General features: G+C 43.2%; 1 protein-coding gene across 1 annotated transcript in view; it reads left to right on the plus strand.

Moving 5' to 3' along the window:
* LOC139382442 (FRAS1-related extracellular matrix protein 2-like) overlaps positions 1–21,455 on the plus strand; it is a 99,882-nt gene that overhangs the window by 55,765 nt on the left and 22,662 nt on the right. Inside the window, exons 7-9 of the mRNA XM_071126493.1 lie at positions 2,611–2,736; positions 2,889–3,140; positions 15,583–15,732. Coding sequence (XP_070982594.1) covers positions 2,611–2,736; positions 2,889–3,140; positions 15,583–15,732 — 528 coding nt within the window. The remainder of the gene's footprint in view (positions 1–2,610; positions 2,737–2,888; positions 3,141–15,582; positions 15,733–21,455) is intronic.

Here is a 21,455-nt window from a genome sequence, read left to right on the forward strand (position 1 = left end):
GATAAGCCATTACTACAGGTAGGTTATTCATCAGTCTTAGCAGAGATGATTGGCCTGAGGTTATCTCTATGGGAGAGGCAGGGTTTTATATTAGGTGGGTGAGAACATCCAGGTCAGTGGATAACAAAACATGGACCTTTCTCAGCCTCATTAGTGTGTCTCATGTTAGTGAAGCTGCTCTCTGCCTCTTATCAATCCCTGGCTTGGCCCCAGAGCATATCCACAGCATGAAATCATGATGAGAGTCAAGTTTTAGAGCTGGGCTTAGCCTACCTGCCTGAGTAAAGGGAGACAGGATACTATCATATTGGTCACATCATGGAAACCAACATGGGTGTAATACTTGGATTAAGGTTGCACAATTCCCACATTTCCTGCTTATTCCCTCAATCACTCCTGATTCCAGGAATCTTCCAACCCAAAACGTGGTAATTCTGGGACGGTTTCTGGAGTTTTCCAACCCCAGGTTAGATATAGTGATCAGCAACACTGCAACACTAATATATATGGGAAGTTGTTTTCTCCAGAAAGGTAAATAAACAAATACGGTTAAATTGGGTATGGAGAATCCCAGGGTTAGGGTCAGGTCCAGGGTATGGATGGAGAACACTAGACTGGAGCCTTCCCAGGGCTCTCATGTTGTTTACACAAGGGCTGTGTCCCAAATGGCACCATATTCCCTATTGGTACTGATCGAAAGTAGGGCACCACATAGGGAATAGGATGCTATTAGTGACGTAGTTAAAGTATCTAAATACAGTTCAGACAAACAAGGTTTTTAAAAACAGCAGCTCAGCCATTCATTCCCCTGTGATACTGTAGTTGGAAGGCTGAGGGAGGGAAGCTCTTGCATAATTTACATATAAATTATGCCTTTCCTCTCCTTCCCCCTCTGGGGTCCCTCTGTGTGAGAGGAGGAATATTCTGTCAACAACTTACATTGGTTAAAATATATGGAGGATTGTACTGTTTGTCTCACAAAACACTCTAGTCCCTTGAGGGAAATTATAACTTGCAGCTATCAATATTAAGATTTTAACATTACACACTAAAATATCATTCTGCTTCCTGACCATACTATTTTAGATTTCCATGATTTCCCAGCTTCTCAGAGTATGCCTGTTTCTCAAATGGCACCCTATTCCGTTTTTAGTGCACTACTTTTGACCAGAGCCCTATGGGAATAGGGTGGCATTTGGGACTTGTCTTACAACTGACCCAGTTTCTAGCAGCTCCTTTAAATGTGAATCTCTTCAACTCAGAAGAGTTCAAGTTTAGTCAGAGAGAGAGAGAGGGGAGAAACTATCCACATTAAGGCCTGTCAGCTTGGAGCTTAAAGTATGTTATGCCTTGGCAGGAGCTAGTATTAAGGGCTATAAGCTTGAAGGTTCTGCCAGCCTGAGTAGGAGATAGAACATCTACTTGTCTACAACAGGGCTGGGCAGGGCAGGGAGCCATTGGTCCAGTGTCCTGGTCAGTCAGTAATTGGTCAGGTATGACTGTTGGGATTTTGAGAGTTCTGGCCCTGCTGGCACCTTATTAGCACAGACGTCCAGATTCACAATTAGAGTAAAGAATAGGTTTTAAGAAGAAAAAACGTAACAGTGATGTCTATGTGAGGTAGGTACTTCTTAGTGTAGGCCTCTGGAATATATCTCAGGTCAAGTAACTTAGACACAGTCATGCTATGCAGAATAAAGGAGGAGAGGAGAGATAAGGAGAGGAGAGGAGAGGACAGGGGGAGTGACTTTATAACAGACTGTAAAAAAGACCAATGGTTTGAACAGGTCTCTGCTTGCTAACAGAATCAAGACACGTCAGGTTTATTATCCAGGCCCACTTTTACTGTTCTTCGCATGCAAAGTCTACAGCACGGAAGCTGGACTTTTCCTATTAACAATTCACTAAATGTATATGTATTTCCCTGATTGGTCCCTGTGCGTCAACTGTCAGAGAGGCTTCTGGGTAGTTGTCTGTGCCAACCACTGATGTTAGACATCATATCCTCTGGATGGATCCTAAATGACGCCCTATTCCCAATATAGTGCCCTACTTTTGACCAGGACCTGCATAGGGCTCAGGTCAAAGGGAGTGTACTATAAAAGGAATAGGGTGCCATTTGCGATGCAGACTATGTGTTCTGATAGTCTGCCTCTGTTCACTGGGTCAACACATCCTTTATAGAACTCTGTTAAGCCCTCAGAGAGGAGCCTGGACCAGAGCACCAGCAGCAACATACTGTAACTCAGACAGAAATATTCAACGCATTGTTGTACCCTCTTCTCATCAGTGTAGCTTGTGTATTAAGTACGTACGCAGTGAGAAAGGATGTGAGGGTTTATCTCTCTGTCTCCCCCCTCTGACTCTCTCGCTCTGTCTCACCCCACCTGCCTCTCTCGCTCTCTCACCCCACCTGCCTCTCTCGCTCTGTCTCACCCCACCTGCCTCTCTCGCTCTGTCTCACCCCACCTGCCTCTCTCGCTCTGTCTCACCCCCCCCCATGCCTCTCTCGCTCTGTCTCACTCCCCCTGCCTCTCTCGCTCTGTCTCACTCCCCCGCCTCTCTCGCTTTGTCTCACTCCCCCCCCCCTTTCTTTCCCTGTCCCCCCAGAGTCGACAGTGTTCATCCCGTCTGCAGTCTACCCTGTAGAGGAGGACATTGGGGAGCTGCTGATTCCAGTACGCAGGAGTGGTGACATCACACAGGAACTCATGGTCATCTGCTACACACAGCAAGGTACGGTCCGCACGCACGCACGTGCACACACACACACACACACACACACACACACACACACACACACACAGAGCTTCAGGTAATGTCCCTGCTAGAGTCCTCTCCATCTCTCCTTCTCTTCTCATCCATCTCTCCTTTCCTCTCTCCTACAGCCACAGCTACAGGGACCATCCCCACTACAGTCCTGTCCTACTCTGATTACATATCCAGACCTGAGGAACACAACAGTGTCCTGCGCTTTGACAAGGGCGAGATGGAGAAGTCCTGTCGTGTGGTGATCATAGATGACTCTCTGTATGAAGAGGAGGAGAGCTTCAACGTTACCCTCAGTATGCCCATGGGAGGCTGTCTGGGACAGGAGTACCACACTGCCAGGGTCACCATCATACCTGACCTGGATGATGGTAAGATGACCCTTCGCTTTTCAACTTTGACCTTTCAAATGCTCGCCTGGAGGACAGGATAGCAGTTATCAGCTGAGGAAAGTGTTAATATCACTCTTGACTAGGCATGCGTCCCAAATGGAACCCTATTCCCTACGTAGGGCACTACTTTCGACCAGGTTAGTTCCCTCTATAGGGAATAGGGTGCCATTTCGGACATTTATTACAATGGGAATGTGTTTTTTTACAACTGTCACCTCTGGAAGATAATGTTAAGACAACAATGTTAGCAGACTTTTAAAAGTTGCTTATAAGCAAAGGAGACAGTTGAGATGGTGTGTAAAAAGGTACATTTACACATGAATATTATTCATGAAATGTCTAGAACAGATAGATCAGGGGACCTTCAAAAGGTACACAAACACACACACCTATACACGAAGAGTGGAAGAGAAGAACCCTCCTCAGGCAAAGTGAATTCATGACTTTACCAATAGAAACAGGCTTCCCTCTATTGAATGTGGTTTTGTTTATGTATTGGTTAGATGAGGAGCAAACCGTAAACTTTGAATGAACTTATGAAAGAAAAAATAATTGGTATGATAAATGACGTATTGTTGCTATGCTGACTGATACAGGGAAGCATGAGGTACACAGATGATGTAGTACCAACTGAATGAAACCAATGTACATGTGTGCAATGTGCTTTGGTCCAAAGTAGATCACTATGTAAGGGGTAGGGTGACATTTACCCTGTGTGTCTCATGAAAGGAAGCCCTTATTGCAAGGCTCATATCCACATCTGATAGTCTCCTGTACCTCCTATCTAACAAACAGCCTTACTTCAACAGCACCTCTTGACCATTGCTTTCTTGCATATCTGCCTGACTAGTTCCCTATCTACCTTCTCCCTATAGACCGTGTGTGTATGTGTGTGTGGGTGTGTGTGTGTGTGTCCTTGACATCTAAAGGAAGCAACGCTGTGAAGGGTGACAGGCAGGGAACAGTCGATTTGAAAATCCCTTGGTATAATCGCTGAATCTTCCGTTTCAAACTTTCATCAAAACTTTCTGTCTGCACACACACGCACCATCAAAACTTTCTGTCTGCACACACACGCACCATCAAAACTTTCTGTCTGCACACACACGCACCATCAAAACGTCAGTTTGAAACAGAGCTAATTGGGTCGAAGCAACTCTCCACAGCATTCCAGAACCTCGCTGCTGGAGTTTGAGTCAGAACAGTATTGGAGGAGGCCTGTAGACAGAAAGAAAACCTTGTCTATGCACATCATTAAGATACATTAAACATGGTTAGATCTACACCAGTTGGGCATCTCAAATGACACCCCTTTCCCGAAATTGTGCACTACTTTTGTACATGTCCCAAATGGCACCCTATTCCCTATATAGTACACTTAATTTGCTCAGAACCCTATGGGCCCTGGTCAAAAGTAGTGCACTATGTAGGGAGTAGGGTGCCATTTTAGACACAGCCCTGGTTTGACCTACTATCTCAGACTGAGTGAGGATTCACCAGATGTTCTCTCACAGGGTGGACAATCTAGACAGGATGACTCCCCTCTTACCAAACATATCTCTCTAACAGTCCCTCTCATAAATCTGCCTTGGACAGGAAAGTAAATGATAGTTGAGCTCCACTCCCTAGTCAAGACAAGAACCATGACGTTCTGGAGGATATCAATCAAATGCAGTACATAGACTGTATGACATATTCGTCTGTTTGCGAGCATGGTTTTGTGTTATCTCTTATTTTAAACAACCTGTTTTTTTAGAATAGAAACACAACACATAGATCTCCAATTCAAGTATCCCGAATACTTTGGGGCATGTATTTATGTATTCCCTGTTTAACGTCCAAATAGTTTCTCAGCCACTGAGTCTCAGACCGTAGTGACGTTCTTGGTCACATTTTCCCTGTGTGTTGACTGAAACTGGCAGGAAATTATGTCACATATTTCAACCTGTGGGATAGAGAGTTTAGTGAATGATAAGTGTTCCGACTGCATTACTCAGATTGGGTTGCAGGTTCTCTTGTAGCCTCCTTGGGAACAGAGGCAGGCACACGTGTGTGTGTGTGTGTGTGTGTGTGTGTGTGTGTGTGTGGTGTGTGGTGTGTGGTGTGTGGTGTGTGGTGTGTGTGTGTGTGTGTGTGTGTGTGTGTGTGTGTGTGTGTGAGAGAGAGAGAGAGAGACCTGGCTGCCACATGAGGAAGGGGTTACATGCTTGAGATGGCTCTTTGCTGTACAGTAGCTCCTTCCCCCTACTGTTCCTTGGTGTCAGAGTAGCTGTTGGGATGCTAAACTAAAGCTTTAACGGTTTAATAGTCTGTACCCCTGTATAACAGCCCTATAATAGTCTGTAACCCTGTATAACAGCCCTATAATAGTCTGTACCCCTGTATAACAGCCCTGTATAACAGCCCTATAATAGTCTGTAACCCTGTATAACAGCCCTATAATAGTCTGTAACCCTGTATAACAGCCCTATAATAGTCTGTACCCCTGTTTAACAGCCCTATAATAGTCTGTAATCCTGTATAACAGCCCTATAATAGTCTGTAACCCTGTATAACAGCCCTATAATAGTCTGCAGCCCTATAATAGTCTGTAACCATATATAACAGCCCTATAATAGTCTGTAACCCTGTATAACAGCCCTATAATAGTCTGTACCCCTGTATAACAGCCTGTAACCCTGTACAACAGCCCTATAGTAGTCTGTAACCCTGTATAACAGCCCTGTATAACAGCCCTATAATAGTCTGTAACCCTGTATAACAGCCCTATAATAGTCTGTAACCCTGTATAACAGCCCTGTATAACAGCCCTATAATAGTCTGTAACCCTGTATAACAGCCCTATAATAGTCTGTAACCCTATATAACAGCCCTGTATAACAGCCCTATAATAGTCTGTAACCCTGTATAACAGCCCTATAATAGTCTGTAACCCTGTATAACAGCCCTGTATAACAGCCCTATAATAGTCTGTAACCCTGTATAACAGCCCTATAATAGTCTGTAATTCTGTATAACAGCCCTGTATAACAGCCCTATAATAGTCTGTAACCCTGTATGACAGCCCTATAATAGTCTGTAACCCTATATAACAGCCCTGTATAACAGCTCTATAATAGTCTGTACCACTGTATAACAGCCCTATAATAGTCTGTAACCCTGTATAACAGCCCTGTATAACAGCCCTAGTCTGTAAGCCTGTATAACAGCCCTGTATAACAGCCCTATACTAGTCTGTACCCCTGTATAACAGCCCTATAATAGTCTGTAATCCTGTATAACAGCCCTGTATAACAGCCCTATAATAGTCTGTAACCCTGTATAACAGCCCTATAATAGTCTGTAATCCTGTATAACAGCCCTGTATAACAGCCCTATAATAGTCTGTAACCCTGTATAACAGCCCTATAATAGTCTGTAACCCTGTATAACAGCCCATATAATAGTCTGTAACCCTATATAACAGCCCTGTATAACAGCTCTATAATAGTCTGTAACCCTGTATAACAGCCCTATAATAGTCTGTAACCCTATATAACAGCCCTGTATAACAGCTCTATAATAGTCTGTAACCCTGTATAACAGCCCTATAATAGTCTGTAACCCTATATAACAGCCCTGTATAACAGCTCTATAATAGTCTGTAACCCTATATAACAGCCCTGTATAACAGCCCTATAATAGTCTGTAACCCTGTATGACATCCCTATAATAGTCTGTAACCCTGTATAACAGCCCTGTATAACAGCCCTAGTCTGTAACCCTGTATAACAGCCCTGTATAACAGCCCTATAATAGTCTGTAACCCTGTATAACAGCCCTATAATAGTCTGTAATCCTGTATAACAGCACTGTATAACAGCTCTATAATAGTCTGTAACCCTATATAACAGCCCTGTATAACAGCTCTATAATAGTCTGTAACCCTGTATAACAGCCCTATAATAGTCTGTACCCCTGTATAACAGCCTGTAACCCTGTACAACAGCCCTATAGTAGTCTGTAACCCTGTATAACAGCCCTGTATAACAGCCCATATAATAGTCTGTAACCCTGTATAACAGCCCTGTATAACAGCCCTATAATAGTCTGTAACCCTGTATAACATCCCTATAATAGTCTGTAACCCTGTATAACAGCCCTGTATAACAGCCCTATAATAGTCTGTAATCCTCTATAACAGCCCTATAATAGTCTGTAACCCTGTATAACAGCCCATATAATAGTCTGTAACCCTATATAACAGCCCTGTATAACAGCTCTATAATAGTCTGTAACCCTGTATAACATCCCTATAATAGTCTGTAATCCTGTATAACAGCCCATATAATAGTCTGTAACCCTATATAACAGCCCTGTATAACAGCTCTATAATAGTCTGTAACCCTGTATAACAGCCCTATAATAGTCTGTAACCCTGTATAACATCCCTATAATAGTCTGTAACCCTGTATAACATCCCTATAATAGTCTGTAACCCTGTATAACATCCCTATAATAGTCTGTAACCCTGTATAACATCCCTATAATAGTCTGTAACCCTGTATAACAGCCCTGTATAACAGCCCTATAATAGTCTGTAACCCTGTATAACAGCTCTATAATAGTCTGTACCCCTATATAACAGCCCATATAATAGTCTGTACCCCTATATAACAGCCCTATAATAGTCTGTAACCCTGTATAACAGCTCTATAATAGTCTGTAACCCTATATAACAGCCCTGTATAACAGCTCTATAATAGTCTGTAACCCTGTATAACAGCCCTATAATAGTCTGTAACCCTGTATAACAGCCCTGTATAACAGCCCTATAATAGTCTGTAACCCTGTATAATATCCCTATAATAGTCTGTAACCCTGTATAACAGCCCTGTATAACAGCCCTATAATAGTCTGTAACCCTGTATAACAGCCCATATAATAGTCTGTAACCCTATATAACAGCCCTGTATAACAGCTCTATAATAGTCTGTAACCCTGTATAACATCCCTATAATAGTCTGTAATCCTGTATAACAGCCCATATAATAGTCTGTAACCCTATATAACAGCCCTGTATAACAGCTCTATAATAGTCTGTAACCCTGTATAACATCCCTATAATAGTCTGTAACCCTGTATAACAGCCCATATAATAGTCTGTAACCCTATATAACAGCCCTGTATAACAGCTCTATAATAGTCTGTAACCCTGTATAACAGCCCTATAATAGTCTGTAACCCTGTATAACATCCCTATAATAGTCTGTAACCCTGTATAACATCCCTATAATAGTCTGTAACCCTGTATAACAGCCCTGTATAACAGCTCTATAATAGTCTGTAACCCTGTATAACAGCTCTATAATAGTCTGTAACCCTGTATAACATCCCTATAATAGTCTGTAACCCTGTATAACATCCCTATAATAGTCTGTAACCCTGTATAACAGCCCTGTATAACAGCCCTATAATAGTCTGTAATCCTGTATAACAGCACTGTATAACAGCCCTATAATAGTCTGTAACCCTGTATAACAGCCCTGTATAACAGCCCTAGTCTGTAACCCTGTATAACAGCCCTATAATAGTCTGTACCCCTGTATAACAGCCCTGTATAACAGCCCTATAATAGTCTGTAACCCTGTATAACAGCCCTATAATAGTCTGTACCCCTGTATAACAGCCCTATAATAGTCTGTAACCCTGTATAACAGCCCTGTATAACAGCCGTAGTCTGTAACCCTGTATAACAGCCCTGTATAACAGCCCTATAATAGTCTGTAACCCTGTATAACAGCCCTATAATAGTCTGTAATCCTGTATAACAGCACTGTATAACAGCCCTATAATAGTCTGTAACCCTGTATAACAGCCCTGTTTAACACCCCTATAATAGTCTGTAACCCTGTATAACAGCCCTATAATAGTCTGTACCCCTTTATAACAGCCATGGAATGTAGCTCACCTCTAGTCCTTTTCAGAATGTCATAGTTCCACAGTGAAACAGGGTTCTATTCAGCAGGAAGTCTTGATGTAGTGGGGGGAAAGTTTCTAGACAATACACAGTCCGTATGAACCTAAGATTCTCACACACACTCTAACACACAGTGATCTGTGGTGCGTTCCGAATCACACCTTATTCCCTCCTGTAGGTACAACCTGACAGGTAATCAATCTACAGTACTGCTCTTCTCCTCCTTCAACAGACAGGCCTTTCTATCTCTCCTCCTTAGTTTATCTAACAGAGCTCATTCCATTATCACCACCTCCTTTATCTATAGGCTGACATCAGCCCTGTCTCTCCAGAACTATCTCTCCATCCTTCCATCTCATCGTATCCTGGCACCTTAAACCCCCTCAGCACCTGATTCAGGATGCCCTGGGGAGGTGCCTCACTGTTTTACCCCTTGCCCACTTTGTGTTGATCAGGTTACAGCTCCTGACGTCACTAGTGAGGGGGTTAGGCAGCTTGTCAGACAGTATCTTCAGGCTATGGTTTCCTCTTGTCTTAATCTGATTCTTGACGCCATGCAGACAGAATCAGGATTCCATTCAAGATAACAATAATAAGTAGGTATTTCCCCCTTTCCTACCTGCCCCTTCTGTGTGTGTGTCATTCTATACATGAACCCATATGAACCAATCCACCCGAACAACTGATATGCAGGAGGGAGAGGATCCTGGTTGTCAGTCAGACGCCTTGTTGAGGCCTTAGGCCACGGCTCTGAGAACACGATGATGTCGAATGTCATGACTGGGGATGTATTAAGGCATGTCAACTGTTGTTTTGGTTGTAAATGAACTAGAACAATGACAGTGTTCTATACCAAGACACAGAACATGCCAAAACTTAAGTTCATGCCAAGAGGAACTTTACTTCTATACATTTGGAATGATCTGTTTGATATTTTGTTACATTCTAGAACAAATTTCTGATCCAGTCTGTAGTGTGACTGTATTAAACTGACACTGTGGTTTTCGTACCAGCATTGCGAGCACACTGCCTTGCCTGTCAGTCACAAAGCATGGAAATACAGTTACAGCTCAAACTGTGACCAAAGGGTGAGGTAGTATGTATAGCCTGGTAACGATTGTCAGTACAGCTAGCTAAACCTCATACAGGTGTGGTACCAGGCTAGTAGTGTGACTTATCAGGTGTTTATCAGTGCCATGCCACCTAGGATGTAGACTATTCAGTGGGTACACATTGACAGGTAAGAAATGCCTTTGGCCTGTAACCACCTTAAACTTTTGACCCTTCAACCCAGTTCCTCTGAGAACACTTCACGTCCGCTGAAAACCCAGTTAGCTAATCTCATCTCAGGGCTTATAGGAAATCTGTCTCCCCTGTTTACCTTTCTACCGGCCTCTCAAACATCCTTGACCCGCTATCTAAACATTAATACACAGTTAACTCACAATGAAAAGAATAGCTGTCAAATCAGAGTTAAGAAATAAATCAATCATTGATATTACTGACTGTTGTTCTCCCAGACCCGGGGTACATTCCAAATGATACCCTGTTCCCTATGGAGCCTAATCAAAAGTAGTGTACTATACATTACCAGGGATTATAAGCATGTAATCCTGCTTCCTTTCCTCCAGACATGACACAGATACTCAGGCAGTACAGGCAGAGCGTGGAATCAGCCTTTCTCCCCTGTGTTTTGTGCTGTAGAAGTGGCGGTCTTTTGGCATGGTATGTGCATGCATGTGTAGCACCTGTCCCTGCCAGTGAGGGTCCTTTGTCCTGCTGTGCCTCTCCAGGGTGGGCTGACCCGGTCCCATTAAAGAGTCAGGGGCCTTAGGAGGTAACTGTTTTCCCCCCTGCCTGAATTCCACTCCCAGCCCTTTCACTTCCAAAGAGAAAAGGATGTACATTAGAGCTAGATATTCAGGAGATGCAGCCAGTGTCTCTTCTAACCAAACACAACCAGAGATACAACCCAACTAAAAATGTATTATCGGTACCGTGTGTAGACTGTATATGATCTCAGTCAGTAAAGGGAAACTCAGGTACTTGATGTCTACTGCTTTTCATTTTTTATTGCCAGGAATATGATCGCTCATGGTGTACATACACCTGGTTTGTTTCCCAGGTTTAAAACGCTGAACAGAACAAAATTTCACTCAGGCCCCCAAGGACCGGAGCTGCCTTTCCCTGCCTGATTATAATCATTATTTACTAGGATCATGTGTTTAACAGACGGGTGGTAGGTTTTATTGGAATACAGAAATGATACTGACCTACTGTAGAGCTTGCTGAACATGCAGGTGTAGGTGTAATTGTAACACTACAGTTAACACTACAGTTAACACTATAGTTAACACTACGCTACCTCTCCCTAAAATGCTGCAGCACATCTGTTGCTATCAGTGTGACCTGGAATCCAGGTGAATCCGGGTGAGTCCAGATGGGTCCAGGGAGGTAATAACAGGGTTTAGGGTCAACCCACTACTCTTTTCTCCTCTCATCCTCGTCCAGGACCCAGACCCGTCCCACTCTCACCAGAACCATAATCATACCTTACAGACCTTAGAGTGTTTTTGGAGATTTACAGACCAGTAACAGCACTGCATAAATACAAGACTGTAATTCTGCTCTACAAGCATTCTCATGTTTTACTGTCCCACGCCATACCACACCCCTCCCCAGTGGCTCCATACCACACCTCTCCCCGGTGGCTCCATACCACACCTCTCCCCGGTGGAGATGGTGTTTGTCTGCTGTACAAACCAACCTTATCTGATTACTACAGCTGCAAGTCTGGGACTCGGCGCACACTCTCGCACACACACAGATCTGATTACCGCAGTAGCGTGGAGAATGAGCTGAGACAGTCTAAAGCCTGCCTTGTTTGATTTGTCTTTTGGGAAAGACACTGGCAGCTGCATAAACCATGACACTGCACACTCTTTGTCTAGGTTTGATCTCGACTCACACACGCACTTTGTAGCATCCCAAATGGATCCCTATTCTCTATATGGTGCACTTCTTCTGACCAGAGCCCGTCAAAAGTAGTGCACTATGTAAGGGAGAGGGTGCCGTTTGTGACATATCTTTTGTCTAGGTTTGTTCTCGACCTAGATAAAGGAGGACAGGTGTATTTGTCCTGTGTGTGCACCCTGTAAGCCTTTTACCAATTCAAAGCACTTTCATACCTGACAACAATGCCTTCAACTACCAATCTTCAGGCTTTGTCTACATTAACAGTTTTCCTTCTGCTTGTCTAACTGACTAATACAATGAGTTGATGATATCCAATCCTTAAAAGTGTTATGGTATTCTTTGAGTCCAAGATAAGTACATAAGGTGTTAGAAGATAAATAATTTACATCTCTTTACACCTGTCTGACAAACAGATATCAGCCTGTCTGATAAACAGATATCAGCCTGTCTGATAAACATAGATATCAGCCTGTCTGATAAATATAGATATCAGCCTGTCTGATAAACATAGATATCAGCCTGTCTGATAAACATAGATATCAGCCTGTCGGTCAAACATAGCTATCAGCCTGTCGGACAAACATAGCTATCAGCCTGTCGGACAAACATAGCTATCAGCCTGTCGGACAAACATAGCTATCAGCCTGTCGGACAAACATAGCCATCAGCCTGTCGGACAAACATAGCTATCAGCCTGTCGGACAAACATAGCTATCAGCCTGTAGGACAAACATAGCTATCAGCCTGTCGGACAAACATAGCTATCAGCCTGTCGGACAAACATAGCTATCAGCCTGTCGGACAAACATAGATATCAGCCTGTCGGACAAACATAGATATCAGCCTGTCGGACAAACATAGATATCAGCCTGTCTGATAAACATAGATATCAGCCTGTCTGATAAACATAGATATCAGCCTGTCTGATAAACATAGATATCAGCCTGTCTGATAAACATAGATATCAGCCTGTCTGATAAACATAGATATCAGCCTGTCGGACAAACATAGATATCAGCCTGTCGGACAAACATAGATATCAGCCTGTCGGACAAACATAGATATCAGCCTGTCTGATAAACATAGATATCAGCCTGTCTGATAAACATAGATATCAGCCTGTCTGATAAACATAGATATCAGCCTGTCTGATAAAGATAGATATCAGCCTGTCTGATAAAGATAGATATCAGTCATTTTGCTTCACACCATATTATTTCACATGCTTTGAAAAGCTCTTCATGTATAATTTCCTCTTGCAGTGTTTATTTATATTAAGTCAATGCATCAGATAAAAGGAGTACTTTAGTTACTGCAGTGCTGCAGTACTGCTACAGTATTGTTTTATCAGATGGACAGATTAGTTCTATGCAGAGCTATTTTTCAGCCAGTGTTAGCCTCTTCTCCTCCTCTCTCTGCTCTCCTCCTCTCCTATCTTCCTATTTATCTGTGTCACTTTGAGATGAGAAACCCAGCTAACTAACAGCCTAAATGTGTGATCATCATCGTCATGGAAACAGGGTATATGCCTGTGGCGATATCACCACCATTGAATTCATTCATGTATTCACTGTGGCTGAAATGGCGTCCTGTGTAGGGCACTTCTTTGGCCTCTCTCTGGTCAAAAATAGTGTGCTATATAGGACATATGGTTCCATTTGGGACAGAACCTAGCAGCTTCATTAAATAGTACCTGCAAAACACCAGTCTTAACGTCAACAGTGAAGAGGCGACTCCGGGATGCTGGCCTTCTAGGCAGAGTTGCAAAGAAAAAGCCATATCTCAGACTGGCCAATAGAAAGAAAATATTAAGATGAGCAAAATAACACAGACACTGGACAGAGGAACTATGCCTAGAAGGCCAGCATCCCTGAGTCGCATCTTCACTGTTAAAGTTGAGGCTGGTGTTTTGCGGGTACTATTTAATGAAGCTGCCAGTTGAGTACTTGTGAGGTGTCTGTTTCTCAAACTAGACACTCTAATGTACTTGTCCTCTTGCTCAGTTGTGCACCGGGGCCTTCCACTCATCTTTCTATTTTGGTTAGAGCCAGTTTGCGCTGTTCTGTGAAGGGAGTAGTACACAGCGTTGTACCAGATCTTCAGTTTTTTGGCAATTTCTCGCATGGAATAGCCTTCATTTCTCAGAACAAGAATAGGCTGATGAATTTCAGAAGAAAGTTCTTTGTTTCTGGCCATTTTGAGCCTGCAATCGAACCCACAAATGCTGATGCTCCAGATACTCTACTAGTCTAAAGAAGGCCAGTTTTATTGCTTCTTTAATCAGAACAACAGTTTTCAGATGTGCTGGCTTCATTTCAAAAGGGGTTTCTAATGATCAATTAGCCTTTTAAAATGATAAACTTGGATTAGCTAACACAACGTGCCATTGGAACACAGGAGTCATGGTTGCTGATAATGGGCATCTGTAAGCCTAAGTAGATATTACATTAATTATCGTCCGTTTCCAGCTACAATAGTCATTTACATTAACAATGTCTACACTGTATTTCTTATCAATTTGATGTTATTTTAATGGACAAAAAAAAGTTTTTCTTTCAAAAACAAAGACATTTTGACCCCAAACTTTTGAATGGTAGTGTATAACTCCAGTTCCTCTGTGATGGACCAGGCTTCTGCTGTTCAGTAGTCTGGAGAGAAGGGTTGGTTTGATCCATTTTCACACACACACAAAATGAGTAAAGCCCTCATTGAAATAATTCAGAGCCAACAACTGCCACTCCAATTTTACCTCAAAGTTGTTTATTTTCCCAGAACATACAGTAAATGAGCCCAGGGTCCCGCTCTTACTGTGAGGGCCGTTACACTCAATCAACACCCTCCCTGTGTTTCTGGTTTTTTGAGTCAGCTGTGATGTTAGTTGACAGAAACTTCCCAGGAGACAGCCCAGTTCACAGCACGCAAAGTACAGAGAGGGAAAGAGGAACAAAGAGAGCGAGAAGAAGAGGGTGAGAGAGAGTCAGAGGAACAGAACAGTGTGGGGGAGATTGACTGCAGCGGAATCTGGGCTCAGGAAAGTACTAATTGCAGACAGGCGGGCCTGGAATCCTCCAACTCCTCTGCGTACGCACACACACACACACACACACACACACACACACACACACACACAAACACTCCTCTACCACAGTCGACTACACTGCACCGGCTCCTTTCAACCAGACACGGAAATAGAGGGAGGCCTTCAGGCTTCTAGTCTTTACATTTATATTCTGTAATAACATCCCCTCAAATGTACCATACTGTAATGCAGGGACTATAAGTGCTGGAAATGACTAGTGTTGAGTTTAGTGCCGGCTAGTGGCTCAATGTGCAGTCATTTAGCTATGTCGTCAGAAGTAACTGTATTTGAAATGTGGGTTATTACAAATTCAACTCAAAAGTTACATCAGACGGTTTCCAGCTGTGAAACTGACTCAAACAAGATCCTGATGTACGGCATCTTCCTGTGTTTCCTCTCCTCCACAGCTCCAGGATTCTACTTCGGAGACACAGACTACCGTGTGGATGAGAGTGATGGCTATGTGGAGGTCAAGGTGTATAGGACAGGCACTGACCTCTCTAAAACAGCCACGGTCACTGTACGCTCCAGGAAAACAGATCCTGTCTCTGCTGAAGGTAGAGACAATACAGTCATTAGATCATTTATTTTGGTACTGTCCATACGTAGCTAGTTTTTGGTCACAGGTCCAGGAATGGCTGAAGAATTGCAACATTTACCTAGAACTAATTTACCTAGCAATACTGGGTGATTTGAAAAGTCATAGTCAATCAATCAATAATATAATCATTATTTTAGCAAAAATGTTTACCTTTTAATTTACAATCTGTAGAAGCTATGAGAATAGAAAGGTTCAGTACTTTTGTGAAGCATCACAGCACAGTTGAATAATATATGGCAAATATAAATCCAATATGGATGGTGTTAAGAGATAGATGGGAGGGGTTGAATGGATCTGAAGGGTGGGACTAATAACAACAAGATAACTAATGTAAAATGTACGGGTCTGTAAAATATATATAGGTTCAGAAATGTTGTGAAAGAGCACCATTACAGATAGAAATTAAACTGGATGGATATCAGAAATAGAGGAAGGACTAAAAACAAACAAAATATAACTGTTGTAAAATAGATTGTCTGTAAAAGGTGTATAATATTTATAAACTGAAAGTAGAAGCCTAAGTGTTATTGTTTATTAGTTTACTCCAATTGGAGGAGGGGTGGTAGGGTTTGCGGGGGAAATTAAGGTATATTCAAAAAAGTATGTATATACAGTGGGGCAAAAGTATTTAGTCAGCCACCAATTGTGCAAGTTCTCCCACTTAAAAAGATGAGAGAGGCCTGTAATTTTCATCATAGGTACACTTCAACTATGACAGACAAAATGAGAAAAAAATATCCAGAAAATCACATTGTCGGATTTTTAATGAATTTATTTGCAAATTATGGTGGAAGATACGTATTTGGTCACCTACAAACAAGCAAGATTTCTGGCTCTCACAGACCTGTAACTTCTTCTTTAAGAGGCTCCTCTGTCCTCCACTCGTTACCTGTATTAATGGCATCTGTTTGAACTTGTTATCAGTATAAAAGACACCTGTCCACAACCTCAAACAGTCACACTCCAAACTCCACTATAGCCAAGACCAAAGAGCTGTCAAAGGACACCAGAAACAAAATTGTAGACCTGCACCAGTCTGGGAAGACTGAATCTGCAATAGGTAAGCAGATTGGTTTGAAGAAATCAACTGTGGTAGCAATTATTAGGAAATGGAAGACATACAAGACCACTGATAATCTCCCTCGATCTGGGGCTCCATGCAAGATCTCACCCCGTGGGGTCAAAATTATCACAAGAACGGTGAGCAAAAATCCCAGAACTACACGGGGGGACCTAGTGAATGACCTGCAGAGAGCTGGGACCAAAGTAACAAAGCCTACCATCAGTAACACACTACGCCGCCAGGGACTCAAATCCTGCAGTGCCAGACGTGTCCCCCTGCTTAAGCCAGTACATGTCCAGGTCCGTCTGAAGTTTGCTAGAGAGCATTTGGATGATCCAGAAGAAGATTGGGAGAATGCCATATGGTCAGATGAAACCAAATATAACTTTTTGGTAAAAACTCAACTCATTGTGTTTGGAGGACAAAGAATGCTGAGTTGCATCCAAAGAACACCATACCTACTGTGAAGCATGGGGGTGGAAACATCATGCTTTGGGGCTGTTTTCTGCAAAGGGACCAGGACGACTGATCCGTGTAAAGGAAAGAATGAATGGGGCCATGTATCGTGAGATTTTGAGTGAAAACCTCCTTCCATCAGCAAGGGCATTGAAGATGAAACGTGGCTGGGTCTTTCAGCATGACAATGATCCCAAACACACCGCCCGGGCAACGAAGGAGTGGCTTAGTAGGAAGCATTTCAAGGTCCTGGAGTGGCTTAGCCAGTCTCCAGATCTCAACCCCATAGAAAATCTTTGGAGGGAGTTGAAAGTCTGTGTTGCCCAGCAACAGCCCCAAAACATCACTGCTCTAGAGGAGATCTGCATGGAGGACAGGGCCAAAATACCAGCAACAGTGTGTGAAAACCTTGTGAAGACTTACAGAAAACGTTTGACCTCTGTCATTGCCAACAAAGGGTATATAACAAAGTATTGAGATAAACTTTTGTTATTGACCAAATACTTATTTTCCACCATAATTTGCAAATGTGTGTGTGTGTATATGCATGTATGACAGTTGAAGTCGGAAGTTTACATACACTTAGGTTGGAATCATTAAAACTTGTTTTCAACCACTCCACAAATTTCTTGTTAACAAACTATAGTTTTGGCAATTCAAATAGGACATCTACTTTGTGCATGACACAAGTAATTTTTCCAACAATTGTTTACAGACAGATTATTTCACTTATAATTCACTGTATCACTAAGTGAACACTAAGTTCACTGTGCCTTTAAACAGCTTGGAAAATTCCAGAAAATTATGTAGTGGCTTTAGAAGCTTCTGATTGTGAAATGTCATTCTTAAAATGAAGTGGTGATCCCTGTCTTAGGTCAGTTAGGATCACCACTTTATTTTAAGAATGTGAAATGTCAGAATAATAGTAGGGAGAATTATTTATTTCAGCTTTTTTTTCTTTCATCACATTCCCAGTGGGTCAGAAGTTTACATACACTCAATTAGTATTTGGTAGCATTGCCTTTAAATTGTTTAACTTGGGTCAAACGTTTCGGGCAGCCTTCCACAAGCTTCCCACAATAAGTTGGGTGCATTTTGGCCCATTCCTTCTGACAGAGCTGGTGTAACTGAGTCAGGTTTGGAGGCCTCTGTGCTCGCACACGCTTTTTTAGTTCTGCCCACAAATCTTCTATAGCATTGAGATCATGGCTTTGTGATGGCCACTCCAATACCTTGACTTTGATATCCTTAAGCCATTTTGCCACAACTTTGGAAGTATGCTTGGGGTCATTGTACATTTGGAAGACCCATTTGCGACCAAGCTTTTTCTTCCTGACTAATGTCTTGAGATGTTGCTTCAATATATCCACATGTTTTTCCTCCCTCATGAAGCCATCTATTTTGTGAAGTGCACCAGTCCCTCCTGCAGCAAAACACCTCCACAACATGATGCTGCCACCCCCTGTGCTTCACGGTTGGGATGGTGTTCTTCGGCTTGCAAGCCTCCCCCATTTTCCTCCGAACATAATGATGGTCATTATGGCCAAACAGTTCTATTTTGGTTTCATCAGACCAGAGGACATTTCTCCAAAAAGTACGATATTTGACCCCATGTGCAGTTGCAAACCATAGTCTGGCTTTGTTATGGCGGTTTTGGAGCAGTGGCTTCTTCCTTGCTGAGCGGCCTTTCAGGTTATGTCGATATAGGACTCGTTTTTACTGTGGATATAGATACTTTTATACCTGTTTCCTCCAGCATCTTCACAAGGTCCTTTGCTGTTATTCTGGGATTGATTTGCACTTTTCGCACCAAAGTATGTTCATCTCTAGGAGACTGAACGTGTCTCCTTCCTGAGCGGTATGACGGCTGCGTGTTCCCATGGTGTTTATACTTGTGTACTATTGTTTGTACAGAGAAACGTGGTACCTTCAGGCGTTTGGAAATTGCTCCCAAGGATGAACCAGACTTGTGGAGGTCTACAAAATTTTTTTTGACGTCTAGGCTGATTCCTTTAGCTTTTCCGACGATATCAAGCAAAGAGGCACTGATTTTGAAGGTAGGCCTTGAAATACATCCACAGGTATTGTCACGGTTGTGTGGAGAGACAGACCAAGGCGCAGCGTGATTAAAGTTCCACATATTTATTCACGCGAAACTTCCAAACAAAAAGACTAACCGTGACATCAGAGGTGCCACATGCACGAACTCAAAACAATATCCCACAAAACACAGGTGGGAAAAAGGCTACCTAAATATGATCCCCAATTAGAGGCAACGATTTCTAGCTGCCTCTAATTGGGAACCATACCAAGCACACCAACATAGAAATAAATATACTAGATTACCCCCTAGTCATGCCCTGACCTACTACACCATAGAGAACCAAGGGCTCCTCCAACCAAGGTACACCTCCAATTGACTCAAATTATGTAAATTCGCCTATCAGAAGCTTCTAAAGCCATGACATAAATTTCTGGAATTTTCCAAGCTGTTTAAAGGCACAGTCAACTTAGTGTATGTAAACGTCTGACCCACTGGAATTGTGATACAGTGAACTATAAGTGAAATAATCTGTCTGTAAACAATTGTTGGAAAAATTACTTGTCATGCACAAAGTAGATGTTCTAACCGACTTGCCAAAACTATTGTTTGTTAACAAGAAATTTGTGGAGTGGTTGAAAAACGAGTTTTAATGATTCCAACCTAAGTGTATGTTAACTTCCGACTTCAACTGTATATGTATATATATTTTTACCCATAAAATATATGGGGTATTGGAAATGATGCAGAAAATTACATTGATGGAAGCAACAATCTTTCTGCAATATTAAAGCTGATCCACCCCTTAAAAAACGCAACAACACAGGACACTGAATGTCTATGACAGTACACTGTCTGCTGAAGGTAGGTGCTCCAGTCCCTGTCCCTACAATACAACACACTGCTCTCACACAGGGTACTGTACTACAATACAATGTATTTGTGTTACAGCACACTGGCTTTACCGCTGTGTTTAAAGAGTCATATAGAGCTTAGGGAAGGTTAACCAGGTGGAACAATATGCTTTAGTCCTCCTCAGGGTTAGTCTGTATGTCTGTCACTCTGTTGTTGTGGAAGTAGAGAGAACGCCCAGAGTCCACCTCAGGGTTAGTCTGTATGTCTGTCACTCTGTTGTTGTGGAAGTAGAGAGAACGCCCAGAGTCCACCTCAGGGTTAGTCTGTCTGACTGTCACTCTGGTGTTGTGGAAGTAGAGAGAACGCCCAGAGTCCACCTCAGGGTTAGTCTGTCTGACTGTCACTCTGGTGTTGTGGAAGTAGAGAGAACGCCCAGAGCATCACAGGCTGGATGTGTTGGGATGTTATATGACCTCTGAATGTAAACATTAGTGGAGAGGGGAAGGGCTCTGCTCAGCCCCAGCTGCATCCTACATGTTACCCTATTCATTTTGTAGTGCACCGCTATTGACCAGGACCCATAGGGCGCCATTTGGTACGCAACCCCAGTCTGGTAGCTGTTGGAAGGTACAGAGGAGGGTAGGCCTACAAGGTTGGGAGGGACAGGGTTGGAAGGTACAGAGGAGGGTAGGCCTACAGGGTTGGGAGGGACAGGGTTGGAAGGTACAGAGGAGGGTAGGCCTACAGGGTTGGGAGGGACAGGGTTGGAAGGTACAGAGGAGGGTAGGCCTACAGGGTTGGGAGGGACAGGGTTGGAAGGTACAGAGAAGGGTAGGCCTACAGGGTTGGGAGGGACAGGGTTGGAAGGTACAGAGGAGGGTGGGCCTACAGGGTTGGGAGGGACAGGGTTGGAAGGTACAGAGGAGGGTAGGCCTACAGGTTTGGGAGGGACAGGGTTGGAAGGGACAGAGGAGGGTAGGCCTACAGGGTTGGGAGGTACAGGGTTGGAAGGTACAGAGGAGGGTAGGCCTACAGGATTGGGAGGGACAGGGTTGGAAGGTACAGAGGAGGGTAGGCCTACAGGGTTGGGAGGGACAGGGTTGGAAGGTACAGAGGAGGGTAGGCCTACAGGGTTGGGAGGGACAGGGTTGGAAGGTACAGAGGAGGGTAGGCCTACAGGTTTGGGAGGGACAGGGTTGGAAGGTACAGAGGAGGGTAGGCCTACAGGGTTGGGAGGTACAGAGGAGGGTAGGCCTACAGGGTT

The sequence above is a fragment of the Oncorhynchus clarkii genome, chromosome 24 (genome assembly GCF_045791955.1).
Source record: "Oncorhynchus clarkii lewisi isolate Uvic-CL-2024 chromosome 24, UVic_Ocla_1.0, whole genome shotgun sequence".
NCBI lineage: Eukaryota > Metazoa > Chordata > Actinopteri > Salmoniformes > Salmonidae > Oncorhynchus > Oncorhynchus clarkii.